The 14,748-nt window shown below is 50.7% G+C and overlaps 5 protein-coding genes across 5 annotated transcripts; 2 read left to right on the top strand and 3 right to left on the bottom strand.

Annotated features, from left to right (window-relative positions):
• Positions 1 to 182: 182 nt before the first annotated feature.
• On the top strand, positions 183 to 712 carry COCMIDRAFT_33257 (uncharacterized protein; the record flags this gene model as incomplete). Its single annotated transcript, XM_007685895.1, has 3 exons — positions 183 to 204; positions 254 to 371; positions 424 to 712. 3 exons carry the CDS (start codon positions 183 to 185, stop codon positions 710 to 712), a joined length of 429 nt encoding a protein of 142 aa, XP_007684085.1.
• Positions 713 to 4,107: 3,395 nt separating this feature from the next.
• Positions 4,108 to 7,214, bottom strand: COCMIDRAFT_84897 (glycosyltransferase family 90 protein; the record flags this gene model as incomplete). Its single annotated transcript, XM_007685947.1, has 3 exons — positions 4,108 to 6,165; positions 6,251 to 6,853; positions 6,906 to 7,214. 3 exons carry the CDS (start codon positions 7,212 to 7,214, stop codon positions 4,108 to 4,110), a joined length of 2,970 nt encoding a protein of 989 aa, XP_007684137.1.
• Positions 7,215 to 9,655: 2,441 nt separating this feature from the next.
• COCMIDRAFT_84846 (uncharacterized protein) lies at positions 9,656 to 11,081 on the bottom strand (the record flags this gene model as incomplete). Its single annotated transcript, XM_007685948.1, has 2 exons — positions 9,656 to 10,427; positions 10,561 to 11,081. The coding sequence occupies 2 exons, from the start codon at positions 11,079 to 11,081 to the stop codon at positions 9,656 to 9,658; spliced, it is 1,293 nt and encodes a 430-aa protein (XP_007684138.1).
• Positions 11,082 to 11,999: 918 nt separating this feature from the next.
• Positions 12,000 to 12,618, bottom strand: COCMIDRAFT_22995 (uncharacterized protein; the record flags this gene model as incomplete). The annotated part of the gene is made up of 2 exons (XM_007685876.1): positions 12,000 to 12,170; positions 12,313 to 12,618. 2 exons carry the CDS (start codon positions 12,616 to 12,618, stop codon positions 12,000 to 12,002), a joined length of 477 nt encoding a protein of 158 aa, XP_007684066.1.
• Positions 12,619 to 13,118: 500 nt separating this feature from the next.
• Positions 13,119 to 13,705, top strand: COCMIDRAFT_22996 (uncharacterized protein; the record flags this gene model as incomplete). Its single annotated transcript, XM_007685877.1, has 2 exons — positions 13,119 to 13,187; positions 13,217 to 13,705. The coding sequence occupies 2 exons, from the start codon at positions 13,119 to 13,121 to the stop codon at positions 13,703 to 13,705; spliced, it is 558 nt and encodes a 185-aa protein (XP_007684067.1).
• Between the last annotated feature and the right edge of the window lie 1,043 nt (positions 13,706 to 14,748).

Here is a 14,748-nt window from a genome sequence, read left to right on the forward strand (position 1 = left end):
AGGTCTGCTGTGCGGTCGAGGTGAAGGTCGTTGTTCAAAGGTGAATGTAAAGTGAGCTATGACGCCAGCTGATCATCGGGGCTGGTAAGTCTAGCCGAAGCTTGGCACCTCCAACCTGTGTGTCACGTTGTCACGTTGTCACGCGCCAACACTCCTTCCCAACCTTCACGTTCAACATCAACATGACAACCCCAAATTCAGATTGTAGGTAGCTAAGCATACTATCGGTTCACTATGCTCATGTTCTTCTTAGCGGTGATTGTCGAGGTCGAAGCCCAGCTGAAAGACATTGTTCAAAACCTCTACAATCTTATAGTACAAGCGTATGATCACCATGGCAACACGACACAAGAGGCTATGAAGCGTGAGATGTACGTGAAGAGGTCTGCAACTTGAACAGCTGTGTAGCTGACGCGTATACAGTCAGTCGCTGGTGCAAAACTTAGTAAAGTTGTCGAGGACTGCACCTTCTGTACAAATCGATATACCACCTGAGGTCATGTCCTATGTCGAGAACTCCAGGAACCCTGATATTTTCACTCGCGAGTTTGTGGAAACTGTGCAGCGGATGAATCAGATGCTGAACGGCCGCATCGATGCATACCGGATGTTGCAAGAGCAATTAGCCTGGCAAGTCTCGAATGCTATCCCAGAGCTCAAAGAAGATGTTACCTCTGTGGTGGAATCTACTGGCGGGAAATTGCCATCGTAGATGACTCTGCTTCACATTCATTATTACCGGAACTATTACTTGGAGTCCAAATCATCGTGGAACTCCACCGACATTATAAACTCATCCCCATGTTGCATGCATAGCCGGCCGATCAACTGTCAGCAGATCCTCGATAAAGTCACATATTATATCTCTATGATCGCATGATGAACCGGGAAACTGTTCTCGGTGATCGCCCCTACAACATGATAGAAGAATAAGTTTTGCTTCCGTAATGCCGCGCAATGATCGGCCAGAGAATTACTATGGCGTTCAGGGATATTCTTCCAATAGGATAAAATACATTTTCAGGCCGTATCCTGAGGAATATAAAACCTCTCGTTGTTCGTGAAAGAGGGGTCCTAATAAGGTTTGCGGGGATTCTTGTTCGATCTTGAAGAAAATGCTTGTATGCTAGCATTGATGAGCAAAACAAGCAGCAGATATAGTTTCTATCCGGACTTTCTTTTCACCTCGACTTCTGTTAGTGCTCCGAGTCATGCCATTTGAGTCTTTTCCCTTTGCCTTGTCAGCAAAGCAGGGTATGTCGTTAGACCCTGTGACCATGACGACAGAGAACGATACGACTCGTTTTCCTTACAGATGTGACTCGCCGTTAGGCCGTTGTCCAAGTGTATACATGTCAAGATGCTCCAGGGTATGATCCTTCTCAACTCCTAATCATATCAGCGAATCAGCGCCCTTATCGCATGATTTCCACCTAAGGCGAGTAAGTAAGTATGGCGAGAGAACTCGACTCGAAAGTGAAGTGAGAGCCGATGCCCCTGTTACGGGAACTCTGGCCGCGTCGTGTTGTGGCTTTCGGTCCGAAGCGCATATGTCATACATGATTGAAAGTTTCACATGGCCGGTATTACGCCGCGCACAAGTCTTATCCCCACTGATCAGCTATGAAACGGACTGAGGCTTGCGCGTTTAATGGTTGGCCTAGCCAATGTAACAGTAAGCAAAGTTTTCGTCTTTTGAACTATATATCTCGGAGTCGGAGACGACATTGTCCCGTAGATCAATCAGTCCCCAGGCTTCGAGACGAGGAGCAAGTTGGACGGAGCGCTCTAGATCTATCGACGTTACCCCAGGTATCGGGTATCGTGTGTCATTGATTAGCTTTTGAGCAATATGACTTGGTTTTATGATATTGTTATGCCATGTCTGTTTATATAACTCAACATATTGTCCGGGCGACAAGTTTTGTATAAAATATTATTTTCTGTGACAGAATGTATGTACATCATCGTTGATTGTGAGACTTGGTAGAGCCAGAGAAAGACGTGTATACGGAAATATCCTTGATTTCGATTGCGAGTAGTTATACAACTGCGCAGGGGTTGAGATATAGAAATGCGTGACAATAGGGAGACCAGGGGGAATACGGAACCATGCTCCCGAACAGCGATATCCAGGCTTTTGGATCATTTATGGACAGTGTCGGAAGCCGAAGTTCTCATCGCCTTTATGGATAATCGTATGATGTACCCTTCCAAACCAACATGCACGCGTGACTTGATTGCAAGCATAATGCTCGCGCCCAAAGCTATAGATCCAGAAATGATATCACGATATGTTTCCTAGGATGATATGATAAATCGCCGAAAGTTGGAAGTAGACGGTGGTATCAAGCTGAAACTTGATAACAACTCGCAAAAAAAAAAGACCGACATTATTTAAGGTTTGGCTATAATTCATTATATCAGAGTATTGCTGTTGAACCGCAATCATTGAGAATGGTGAGCAGGAGTGTGAAGTCTGGTGCAGTTTCTTGAACTTATGGCATTAGTCGTTGAGCTTTGAGACTGTATGAAGAATGAGCGAAGAGCGGCTCAACAACACGTCGGGATAATTCAATTCTGAGTAACAGATACAAGTGCAGCCCAGTCTTCGACGATGTAGCATAACAAAACACATCATTTACGGTACCAAAATGTGTGAGAATACAGCATTTTACTTCGAAGTGCAAAGATACTTCCAACTGAGGAATCTTCACTCGGGATGAGTGTCCACTACATCACGATGATATAACGAGAGTTTTAGAAGATGCTGTTATCATTTGACGGGTTATATTGTTATTTACTACAATGTAGCGTAGGTGATATAAGAACTTCTAGTATCTTATTGTACGGAGAGTAGATGTTTTAAGAACCAACTCAGATACTAGCGAGTTTTACTGTGCCTGAATCAACATGTATAAAAGTATATAGGTCATTCATCTTGGGGAAGTGTATGAACATCACGATAGGAAGAAGACAATAACACAACTAACTTAGTATTCCGAAAGAGCAGTTTTCCACCAAAAATGACAATAGAAAGGTGTAAATGCTCGTTACCATTGTCGTAATTAATTTGTCGTCTCAAGATACGATTAGAAGATGCTATCTTCTCTCCCCATTCAACAGCATCCACACACACACAACCTCACTAGTGGGAATCCCATAATCAACAATCTTTGCACCTCCTGTGGTCCAAAAAAAGGGAGAAAGGCAAACATCCAGTACTTCATATACAAATATAAATCAACAGTCACCACAAAACCACGGACCTAACACAGGTTTTCCCAACACACCCTTAACGTTCCCCTTGCACCTTCTACAAACGCTGCTCAAATAGTAGCAAACAGTCTTCTTCGCAAGAGGAACATTAAGGGTGGAGACGATGTCAAAACAAATACTTCCCCCACACATCTCTCAATACATACACGCTACATACTCTGCTCAGTAAAAACCCAATTCAAGCCAAACACCCAGAACTAAAAGCAAGCCCCTTGTTCAACGCCATCAAAATGTTGCATCCCATACTTCACTCGTAGTTTACACGAAGACTGTCTCAGGGGGAAGACTTGCATACCTGTGTGCCAGACACCAGTCTTTTGAGTAAAATCTGTAACGAGAACGTACAGCAAAGAGAGAATAGAAAGGTCCAATATGAACGTTGCTAATTGATACGTCGACAAAAAAAAACAGCAGTATTCCTGATTCTTGACATTCGTACTTGCAAATTCAGCGAAAGGGAGGAAAGAAGAAGAAGAAGAAAACGAGAAAGAGCGAAACTGCTTAATCCGTCGTTAGTACCACATCCATCACAAATCAAATGAATCATTCTCGCTCAATCAGCGGAAAGCCAAAACAAAACAAAACAAAAAAACCGCAGATCAAGTCCCAAGACATCCATTTTGCTTCTGAAACTAGCCTCGAGTTCCTGACATACGATATGATAAAAACTCCACGCCACGCCAATCTATTTCTAACATCCCACCCTCAGATGCAAGATGCAAAAGAAACACCAACGCAATCCAGTCCGATCCAATCCAATCCAGATCAGAAAGAAAAAAAAGAGAAGAAACTCTGTACCCCCTATCGTTTCTCTCTTTCTCTCTCTTCTCACGGCCCCGGAAACCCAATCTCCTCCCTCTTATCATCCACCACGCGCCCATACTCGAGCAGCAGCCTAAAAAACCACGCTTCAAAATCCACATTCCTCAGCACTTTATCATGCCACTCTGTACTCCTCTTCGCAATCCTTCTCGCCCTCTTCTCCCCTTCACTATCTCCATTGCCCCCAGCTTTCCCACCATCGGCATCGCTATGATCTAGTTTCCCATCTCCATCTTTATCAGAAACTTTGGTGCCGCTGAACCAGCGGACAAGATCGAGATGCTCGTCACCACGGAGACTGAGGGGGATGTAGTGGACCCATGGTTTGAGCCATTCGGCGTGCCATTCGCGGAAGAGGGCCATTTTATACGTGAGGCTTTTGCTTTTGAGGAAGCTGTAGAAGCGGCCGGAGAAGGCGTTGCCGTCCATGTCCAGGAGGTGCTTGTAGTACCATGCGTCTTGGCCGTCGACACGCTCGGTTACCTTGAAGAATTCTTGTTGGGCGTCGCAGTCGCCGGGGTCGCATTGACCGATGTGCGAGAACTGCACGTCTATGAGGTTCTTCAGCGCTCTGCGATCGACATCGGCAATAGTATAGTTGGTTATGGTATCGCCGGCCTTGGATGGGCCGCGAACTGGCTCCAGAATTTGAGCTGTATCGGGTGCATTGAGGCGCCGAACAACATGTTGGCGGTGTTGACGTCTCCAGCCACCATTACGACTAAAACCTCCTGTTGTAGAGCCGCGCCAGTAAAGACTATTCGTCTTATTTTCCCAGGTTGTGTCGCGCATTTCGTCATATCCTACCTTGCCCATCCAATACCACGGACTCGGATACAAAATGTCCTGGAAGCTGGAAATCTTAGACTGCGAAAATACAGGCGTAAGCTCGTGAATGATATTGAAAGCGTTGGGTCGTTCGAAAAATCCATACGTCGAGGAAAGCGAAGGAGAGTTGCAAATGTCGGAGAAGGCGGTCATATTGTAGATGAAGCCTAGATCACTGGCGGCATAGACCTTGCGGTTGTCGGCAGCATCGTCTTCAAACGTTTGGGCTTGGGAGTCGGCAGGGCACGATAATCTCGAATGAGTCCAGGTCTGCTGATGTGCGAAGCGATTAAACTTAGTCGTACTGCTCTCAACGAATCGAGTACCATCATTCAAATCCGCCGGACGAGCAGAAAACCCATTGCGAGGGGAAGCATTCTTCGCAGAACGTGGAAGAACTTCGTTTCTTGCCTTGGCAACCATCGAAGAAAGAAGGTTATTGGGGACCACTACTCGTGGTTCGTCGTGCAAATTGAAGCCTAGGTCCATGTCGGGCAGGTATTGTACGAATTGCTTCATCATGCCAACGGTCGCCTGCTGTTGCCATTCCTCGCCATTCTGATAGTTCTCTACTGCCCCATGTCTTATCGCAACAGCCAGTAGTGAACTGTCCTCATGACCGAGGGCATTCGCAACGCGCGACCGGATCGTTGCTGGCTTCAGAGCCCAAAACGGTAGTAGCATCTCACTGATCATGTCATATTCGTCCACCATTACAACACCGTTTCGTGTAGCAAATTCGTACCATTTATCGAAATGTGGAGGCGGCGGTATCCCGTACCTACGGCGGTATTCAGCCACAGCCTCAGGAAGAGATTTTGACTGTCGATTAAGAAGTTTTTGGAAATCTGCTTCAGCCGCATCCATCAACTGGGCAGCAGGGTGTCCTTTACTCATGTCTATCGGGATCGGATCCAGCGATGGGCCGGAGACGACATCAGACGGAACAAAGAACCCGTCAGATTTTACTGGTTTTGCTTGTGATGCATTATAGCGTCCTACAAGTAGTCCCCCAACTGCTGCAGCTGTGGCGAGGAAGGTGATAATTCTTAATCCCCTGAAACGTCGCATTTCACCCGTCTCACGGAAGCGCTTCTCTGCGAGATAGACCAAGGCAGTTGCATCGAAAATGACCATGAAGACCATGAAGGAGGAGGACGGCGAGGAGAACATCTTTGTGCCAAGAAGCGAGAATACAGTTACTAGAGTTAGGTGTCCAGCGCCTATTAGGTAGAGCTGCAACGAGTTAGCTGGTTCAAGAATTCCCTAGATAATATTGCTAAAGTTCTAGCTCCAGATCAAGGATTCGGGGATATCATACCATGATAAAAGTAAGCAAGTTTAGAAATGCAGTAACAGGTAGCATCCACAAAAAACACTGAAGGATGCGGAAGTTGTGTACCTCTCTCCATTCGCGCTTATAATCCCGGTACACAGGTTCCCATGCAATGCTGCTCGCAGATACCGAGGATTCCATGAGAATGGATGCGATACCGCACACGACCGCAATGGCTACGGCGACATCCCTCAGCGCCGCCAGCCGTTGTGCCTTTTGAACCCCTGATATCGAAGCGCGGAGATCCAGAGTACCAGCCGTGACCCTGCGCTTTGTGTCTTCACCTTCATCCGGTGCTGCGGCCACGATTATGGACCTGAATGTAATAAGACCAACGGCCGCAAAAATGGCGCTACATAGTCCAAGCATAAACGTGGTGGGTATGGTGTAGACGCCCAGGGCGCAGCTCGCGCAGACGGTCAGCACCAACAACGTCCCGGGTTGATCTATGTGACCTGACGCATCGGCGGGAAGTTTCTTCTCGGTGGCATGCGCATGGTCGTCTGGGACAGTGTATGTGGGTAGTGCAAGGCGCTTTGCAAGTAGTTCATTGTCGGCGAAGAAGTTGGCAAGGAAGAGCAACAGAGCCTGCAGGGAGTCAAGAAGTGCGAGAGGGAGTCGTTGTTACACAGGCGGTTACCTTTGTAGCCCAAATGCCATGTTTGTCGCACGCGGCGCGGTCGCATACTGCTGAAAGAGCCAAGAGTGCGCCAGCCAGCCAGGCAGCCTTCCTCTGCGGCCTGCTGCTGTTGGAGTATATGCCGACCCAGAAGACTGTGGGAACCCATATAATGAGCCAGGAGATTGCCGTCACGAGAAGTGAATGGTGCGTGGGCGTGTAGAGGGCTGCGACAGCCGTAAGGACGACGTAGAGAGGTGGCGCGAGCAGGAAGAGGGCGTCACGGTATTTGACGACATTATCGGCAAATGTAGAGAGGGCTGGGTGCATTGGAGCAGAGGGTTGGTCAGCGCTCGTCGGAGGGCATCGAGATGTCTGGTATGCGTCGAGCCGTCGAGGGCATCTTGTTGTTGGTGGACGGCCAGTGAGCGCCGCCGAAGAGGCCGTCGCTGCCGATCTTCAGGGTCGCAGGGTGACGCCATAGCTTCCACCAACCCTCGACCTTGGCTTGCATCAAGCCATCCAGCAGACCGGTGCTGCTTGGTTTGATATCTAAATCTGAGTTGCTGCATCTCTTCAGAGCATTCTATTTCAAACTGTTTCTCAAGCCGCTTTTGCAATATCAAATCACCATGAAAATGCGATACAAATGCGCACACGACAGGGACTGCATGGCCACGTGTATGGAAATACGCAGCAAAGAGCGTCCTCACATAGCCCGACATTCACCCTTCAAATTTCCCTGAGGACCGCCGTGCAGCCTAGAGAATATCTGCTAATTAAGCTATGTCTGGACATCTTGCCCGAATATTCATTTTACTTCGGACATACTCTAGCAAACAATTTCCCATGCGGCACACGGAGCCTTCACAGACACATGTAAAAACAGCCCCAATGAAGAGAAGCACACATCATTTTCCATATACAAAGAAAAGATACCTACTTTCAGCCCTACAGTAAACTCACCAAACCACGATACATCATCTAGATACCACACACCCTCCAAACCCCGCATCCTCCCTCGTATACAAAACCGACCCTTCCCCCATCCCCCATCCCACACCACGTACCGTCTCCAAACCTTCCTCTTTCCCCCATCGTGACCTCACACCGCCCCCCACACACCTCCAACAAAAAAAAACTGGGACAAAATCTTCAAAAATCCTCCGCCCCCACCCCTATTTACCAACAACCACCCAACCACCCAACCCACGTACACAAGCGAACAATCAGAAGAAGAGAAAAAACGTCCAACATTTACCTTATACAGGTAGGCTCCGAACCCATGATCCTACCATCTCCATTATCACGTCACCTTGCAAGCACAAGCTAGCAAACCCGCAAGCGGGAACGCGGGGGGGGGGGACGTGTGGACGGATGACCCGTATGATCGTCGTTTCGCCAATCTATTTTTTCCCGTATTTCTTAGCAAGGAAAAGGAAGCTATGTATCATGTGTGTGTGTGAAGAGAAAAATACACATGTATGGACGCGTAACCACCCCCCCCCCATCACAACCGCTCTATGGTACATATGGGGGAAGGGTCCCCCAATTTGGGGGGAGATTTTCCCGTCGCGGGCGGGGGGGTTTTTTTCTTATGGATTTTCGTGTCCCACTCCCTTTCCCCTAATTTAAAATCTTTTTTCTTTGGCTGAAAGAGGGAGGAGGGTAAGTGTGGTGGTGGGGTTGGTGGTTTAGGGAGGGGGGGGGATATAAAAGGGTTCGTGTCCTTCCCTTTCGTGGGTGGGTTTAGCTATTTGCTTCACTTTTTTTTTTGCTTTTTCTGATATTCGTTTCTGAGGATGCGGATTAGATGGTGAGTAGATAGGTAAGTGAGAATCATATTTGCAACATAGCATACCCTTCCCTACCCTGCCCTACCTGCTGGAGATGACGCCAAGGGAGCAATAACCCTAGTGGGTTTGGTCGTCTTCCTGGATTAGGAAAGGTAAGGCACCGCCGCTCTGCCTCGTTTTCGCATTTTCGGCGAGTTTGAGCGATGTGAGAATTGTTCAAAAGGGCCCGAACTTCTTTCCCCTTTCTCAACCCGTTTGGTCTTCTTTCTCTCAGCCTTGCACTCGTCTCTCCATCACTTTCTCACACGCATGCTCAAGTCGTTTTTTCTCTTTTTTCAACATATTGTGCATTCATTCCTGCTTCCACTCTACACACCCGTTGACCCCCCACGTTGTGCTTTGCTGTTTATACGATGCATGTCGCTCTTCTTTCTCTCTCCGTCTCCTCTTCCTTTCCCGTCCGAATATACAAAAGGCCACGCTAGCCAGCGCACCTCCAACCTCCGTTCTACCTCCCCGTTCAAAGAAAAACAAAAAGCGTGTGCCAGGTTTTATATGTTTCTTGTTTGAAGACAAGCCGAAAGCAAGAAAGAAAAAATAAAGAAAAACACGAGCAAAAAACGAATGAGGTAAATCCTCACGCTGATATGGGTACTAGATATTTGAGATGTTGCTAGGCTCTCGACGCAGATGATAAAACAGACGCCAGTTCAGTATTATTCAAAACCTGTACTTCAACCTCAAGGGCATCGACAACCTCGTGTCATTGGCGGCTGTGGTTTGGTTGAGGGCCCTCTCATCGGTGTCCAGGCTGCGTCTGTTTATTATGCGGAGATAGGTCGCTAAATAACTAAGAGTTTCGTTTGTGGTACAGAAGAAAGATAAGGATGCAGCGCACGGACGGGAATGTCGGATGAAATGAGGCCGGGGTGCGGTGAAGGGCAGGTAGGGCGCGTGTGTGTGTGGGCACAACTACTACTCTTCCATCCTTCCGAAGATTTCATCGTCGTCCTCGTCAATGCGGCTGCGACTGCGCGCGTTGGAGTAACGGTAGTCCTCTTCATCGGCAAAGTGGTCGTCGTCCATGTCGACGTCTTTGCTCTCACTAGGGTGGCGATAGCTGTTGCGCATACTCGACTGCTGGGCCGTGACGGTAGTGCTACCAGACAGTGTGCGGGTATTCAGGTCAAAATACTTTGCTGGGAGCGGGGGCACGGGTGGCGCATCTGCGGGTAGGGCGACGGGCCCCGTCTTCGGAGTGCCGTAGGAGCAGCTGAGCAGGCCGACTGCAGCAGCGAGGTCGGCGTGGTCATTAGCATCATCATGGTAGGAGCCAGCTACCGAGGTGCCTGAAGTAGTGGGGCGGTCAGAGACATTGCTCCACTGTCGGAAGTGACCGTGCGCGTTACCATTACCGTTGTCGGAGAAGACAGTTGACTGGTAAGATTGGCTGTAGGCAGAGCTGTTGGTAGAGTAACGCTTCATGGAGCGAGTGCCAAAGTGCGAGTGAGGATAAGAGCCTACGGCGTGGTCGTCGAGCTGTGGGGGCGGGGTAGTTTCTGTGGAGCTCAAGTCCTCACGCACGTCGGATGAGCCCGAGGCAGGAGGAGAGGAGCGGTCGCTGTGTTCGCCGTCGCTCTCCTTGTTCATGGCAACGAGGACCGAGGCGGCCTCGAGCAGTTGCACCTGCTGATGCTTGGAGATGAGCAGCTTAGAAGTGTACTGCCATTCCGGTGTATGCTCCCATCTAGAATCAAAAAAGTCAACGCAGAACTTGAGAAGAGCAAGGCAGTTTATATGGACATGCGAGTGAAGAAAGGGCATTCGTCATGAGGCATGAAAGTATGTGGCAGGGCCATGGGAGGCTAAGGGTTACTAACAGGTGCTTGGTCAGACAGCTGCTGTGCTTATAGCCTTTGCCGCATTTTTCACATCTCAGTTCGCTACCACTTCGCTTGCCGTCGCCCTTGGACAGGCGAGAGCCCTCGCTCGCGCGGCGGTTCCGCGACTTTGCATTTGCCTTGTCCTGCTCCAACATGGTTGCGAGTGTGGGCCCGTCAGTGAGAGCCTCACTCTTGGCAGCACTGCCGTAACTGCTGGCACCGAACTGCGCACCATGAGCAGGCACACTCGAGGCCATGGTCGAGGCCATTGCCATGCTGGGCCCCCTAAACTGCGATGCGGGTTTGGAGGAGCGGCGCGGTCCGCTGCTGCTGCCGCTACTACTGGCGCCCTCGAGCGGAGCCCCGGACATGCCCTTGGCCGCCGCAGCGATGGCAGCGATGTTTGTGACGGGCGTCTGGCTCATGCTTTTCCTGCGCGTTACGCGATGTGCCGGGTGGAGGTTGGCGGCGGATATGGATTGCGAGTGAGTTCGGTTCTTGGGGAGCGAGCCGGCCATGGTGCTGGATGAGTGCCGTTGTTGGCTGGCGGGTCGGACGTTGATGGGTTCCTGGATAGGGGGCAGCCGGTCAGTGCGAGTCCGAGGGGAGCAATGGCAGCAGGAGGTAGTAGAGGTACCTTGTGTACAGTCATGATGGGTCCCCCCCAAAAAAAGTTGCCAGTAGTTTTGGTGTTTGCTTTGTTCGTCCGGCTTCGTCAGCAGGGCCGAGCAATTGTCGCACCGTGTCCGAAGTGTCGGGGCTACAATGGGCGATGCGGCTGAAACGGGCTTGTTGAGACAATGCAGGGCAGGGCAGGGAGCCAGTGTGTGGGAATATTTATTAACAAGAATGTGTGTGCGGGAGGCGTGTGCTAGGTGAAGGAGGCGTTTATCCAAAAATACGGCGTGTGGACAGTTCGCGGAATGCTATTCGACAAGTGGGGTGACGCCCGAGCTCCTGATATGGAGTTACTACTGTGTCCGACGGGGAGTCTCGATTGCACAGCCTGGGAAAAGTGGCCGGGACTGGTGAATAACAACGCACTGCTGCTTCGCACGACGAGGAGGGCCGGGGCAAGGGGGGGTGTGGTAATTAGTACATGGAGAGGGAGGGGGGCAAAATAAGGGATGTCAGACTGTCACAGCAATTCCAGACGCAGCAACTTTTTTATTATTTGGTCGCAAACATGGCACGCGGCATCTGGGGTCAGCCGGACGCTCCCATCCCACAAGCCGACCAACGTGACTGATAAGTAGGTAGGCCCCGGCGAAGGCGTCCTCCCAAGTTCCCGCCCATGCAGTGGCTGGAAGCGAGCAGGCAAGCCCCCTTTGGCCCTTTGGCCCTTTGGACTGCACCGCTTTGGATCAAGTAAAGGCTGCAAAGGCCCTGGGGGGATCTGGGATGCGGCATTTCCCCGCGCGCACTGATTGCGTGTTTCAGCGGGCACACACGCGTCTAGGGGCGGTCCTTGGGCCCAGGGCAGCGTGGGTGCCGGATGCTGTGGTGCGCTGTGGTGCGCTGCTCGCTCGCCAGGCAGTACCAGAGGAAGGAAACTTTTTTTGTGCGTGTTCCTGGCCCAAGGGCGGGTTTGTCAAAGGGGACCATAGCTAGTGCGCCTTCTAGAGTGCATCCCCGCTTGGGTGATTCGAGCATGGATTCACGTCAGGCTGGCTAGGCCTGGAGTGGACAACGCCGATCGCCAGGCGCATATTGGACCTAATCGCAGAGGGGAGGGGAGGGGAGACGCACTTTGCCATGGCCGCGCTTGGTCCACGCCGGCTCGGGCGGATCAAGGACACGGGGAACCGAGCGCTTGTCTGGAGAGGGCCATGGGTGAAGACGTAGCCGATCGCTGCTGTGTCTGGACGTGGTGCCCTCAGCGCCGACATGGCCGTCTGCCAACAGGCGTTTGCGCCATCTGCATCCTCTGTGCCCGTCCAGCAGCCATGGTTGTCGCCGTCTGGAAGTGCCCGTCGCAACACAGTCGTGGTCAGCCTGGCCAGCCTGACCAGCCCGACACCCCCCTCGGAACGCGAGACCGGCGCTTGGCGTCATCGCGATCGGTCGCACGCCTGGCGTCTGTGCTGATATTATCGCGCGAGCCACCGCCCCGTCCTGCCATTCGCTGCGGTGGAGCCTCTGCCTGTTGGGCCATGCCGCATCTGCACCACACAATCACCGCCACATGACGGCCGCCCTATGGTGCCCTTCTGGACCCCATCACCATCTCGACACTCTGCCCTTGGGGCACTGCATACATACACACATACACATGCACGCAATCCTTCTTACTCATCTGCCTACGCAATTGCCTGCATACTTACATGCTCACTTACCACCACATACACTCATACACCCATACATACAAACACACACACACACACACACACACACACTCTCTCTCTCTCTTCTCTTCTCCCCATACACCTGCCAAGCCATTGTCTTCGCTCCGGTCACCGCGGTGCCTGGTTTACACACGTAGTCCCTCCCATGTTCATGTGGGCGTGCTACGCTACATCCAATGGCAGCCCTTGGTTGAGGAGCCGGTGGGCAGCATGGCGGTGGGGTGCACTGCGCTCTGGAGTCGCCATCCAGGTCCTTCCGGTGTGGTGTCTTCATTCCATGTAGGTGTAGGATATGCAGATGCAGATAGATGCAGATGCAGGAGAGCATTCAATTGCGCCTGCCGGTTCGGGAGTCCCGTGGCATTGGGTACTTGAGGGGTCAAAGACGCCACATTGCCGCCCGCACGCCTGCCATTGGCACTGCGACAAGTCTAGTACAACTGCCCTCCCTCTCCCTCTTCGCTGGTCGCAATGTTTCTCCGTGTCCTGCCAAACATTTTGTTACAGCCCGATGGGTGACGCTTCAGGGGCCTCAATCAGCACTCAACTCGCTTGCACGTGCGCCCGCTGACTCAGACACTCGTCCAAACCCATCCCCTGCGAAGCCCACTTTGGCCATGGCCACTCTCGGCACACCAAACCACGTACGGTTTCATACTACCGGCGTGACGTCATTCGCCATGGTTGTACAAAATAATTTCATCCTGCAGCATCGCCCGATGCACATGTTGCATTTCGTGGTTTTTTCCATGACGTGGGCTGCTTCGGCCCGTTGTAGAGCCAGAAGATGCTGGTAGCCCGTGACTAAGCGATGAACAATCACCACCAACCGCTTCTCCTCTTCCTTGTTCCCACAAACAACAACAATCCAGTTTCACTCCTTCCACAATCGAAGAGTCGGCCCTTCGAAAAGAAGAAAAAAATGTTGTTGAGCACCAAGCGCATAGTTGCCCAAATGTCCCCACTTGAGGTGTTGGCTGCGACTGTTTTTTTTGAAGATCGGTATGCGTTGTCGCCAACGACGCCTCATGCTAGGACCGACAGAGTTGCGGTCTGTCTTTTTGCATAAGTGCATCAGATCGCGGGAATGAGCAATGTTAGTACTAGTAGTAACCGCACTACTCAATCTCGAAATACTGGTCCGGTGCATCTTGGTGTAAAAAGTACAAACAAGAAACAGGATTTCCACAGTGCTGCATGGCCCCAAAGTCATTGGTGTACTCTCTACCCATCTCTTCTGTCCAAATCATCTTCGCTATTTTTCACTGGTTGTGCAATTGAGTGATTTTGTAGAGGCTTGCCTAAACCGTCAAGGGAGAGACAGGAGCTTCCGATGCTGACGCAGCTTGCGCGGCAGACTGGGCTGGTCATTTAACATTGTCTGACTGTATTAAGATTTGTTCAGCCAGTTCCTCAAACATCAATTTTACTCTCTACGAACAAATGGTTGATTGTGGGTTTGTGCCCTATCGATAACAGCTGGTTGTGGGATAACTTCTGACAAGCATGTAGTACAAGAGAATACTCTAACTTCTCTGTGGTCTTACATTAAGCCTCTGTTATGCAAAATAAACCAGAGCATATCATGAAATAGCTCTCTTACGTACGTCACTGTGGATAATAAAAGTAGTTTGTGTAACCAATGCGTCTGAAAGGACATTGGTGTACGTTGTACAAGAGCATCGGAAACGATACCAGTCTTAGTCAGCAACTCACGTGCTTGACGTTCGTCATTATGCTCGGCAACCTCAAACCGTCCGCCAGCAACATCGTTGCCTGGACTCAAACTGCACCCCCACATCGCACACGATACTGGAACATTGGGCTACATCTCCAAACG

This window comes from Bipolaris oryzae, assembly GCF_000523455.1.
Source record: "Bipolaris oryzae ATCC 44560 unplaced genomic scaffold scaffold_14, whole genome shotgun sequence".
In the NCBI taxonomy this organism is placed as follows: Eukaryota; Fungi; Ascomycota; class Dothideomycetes; order Pleosporales; family Pleosporaceae; genus Bipolaris; species Bipolaris oryzae.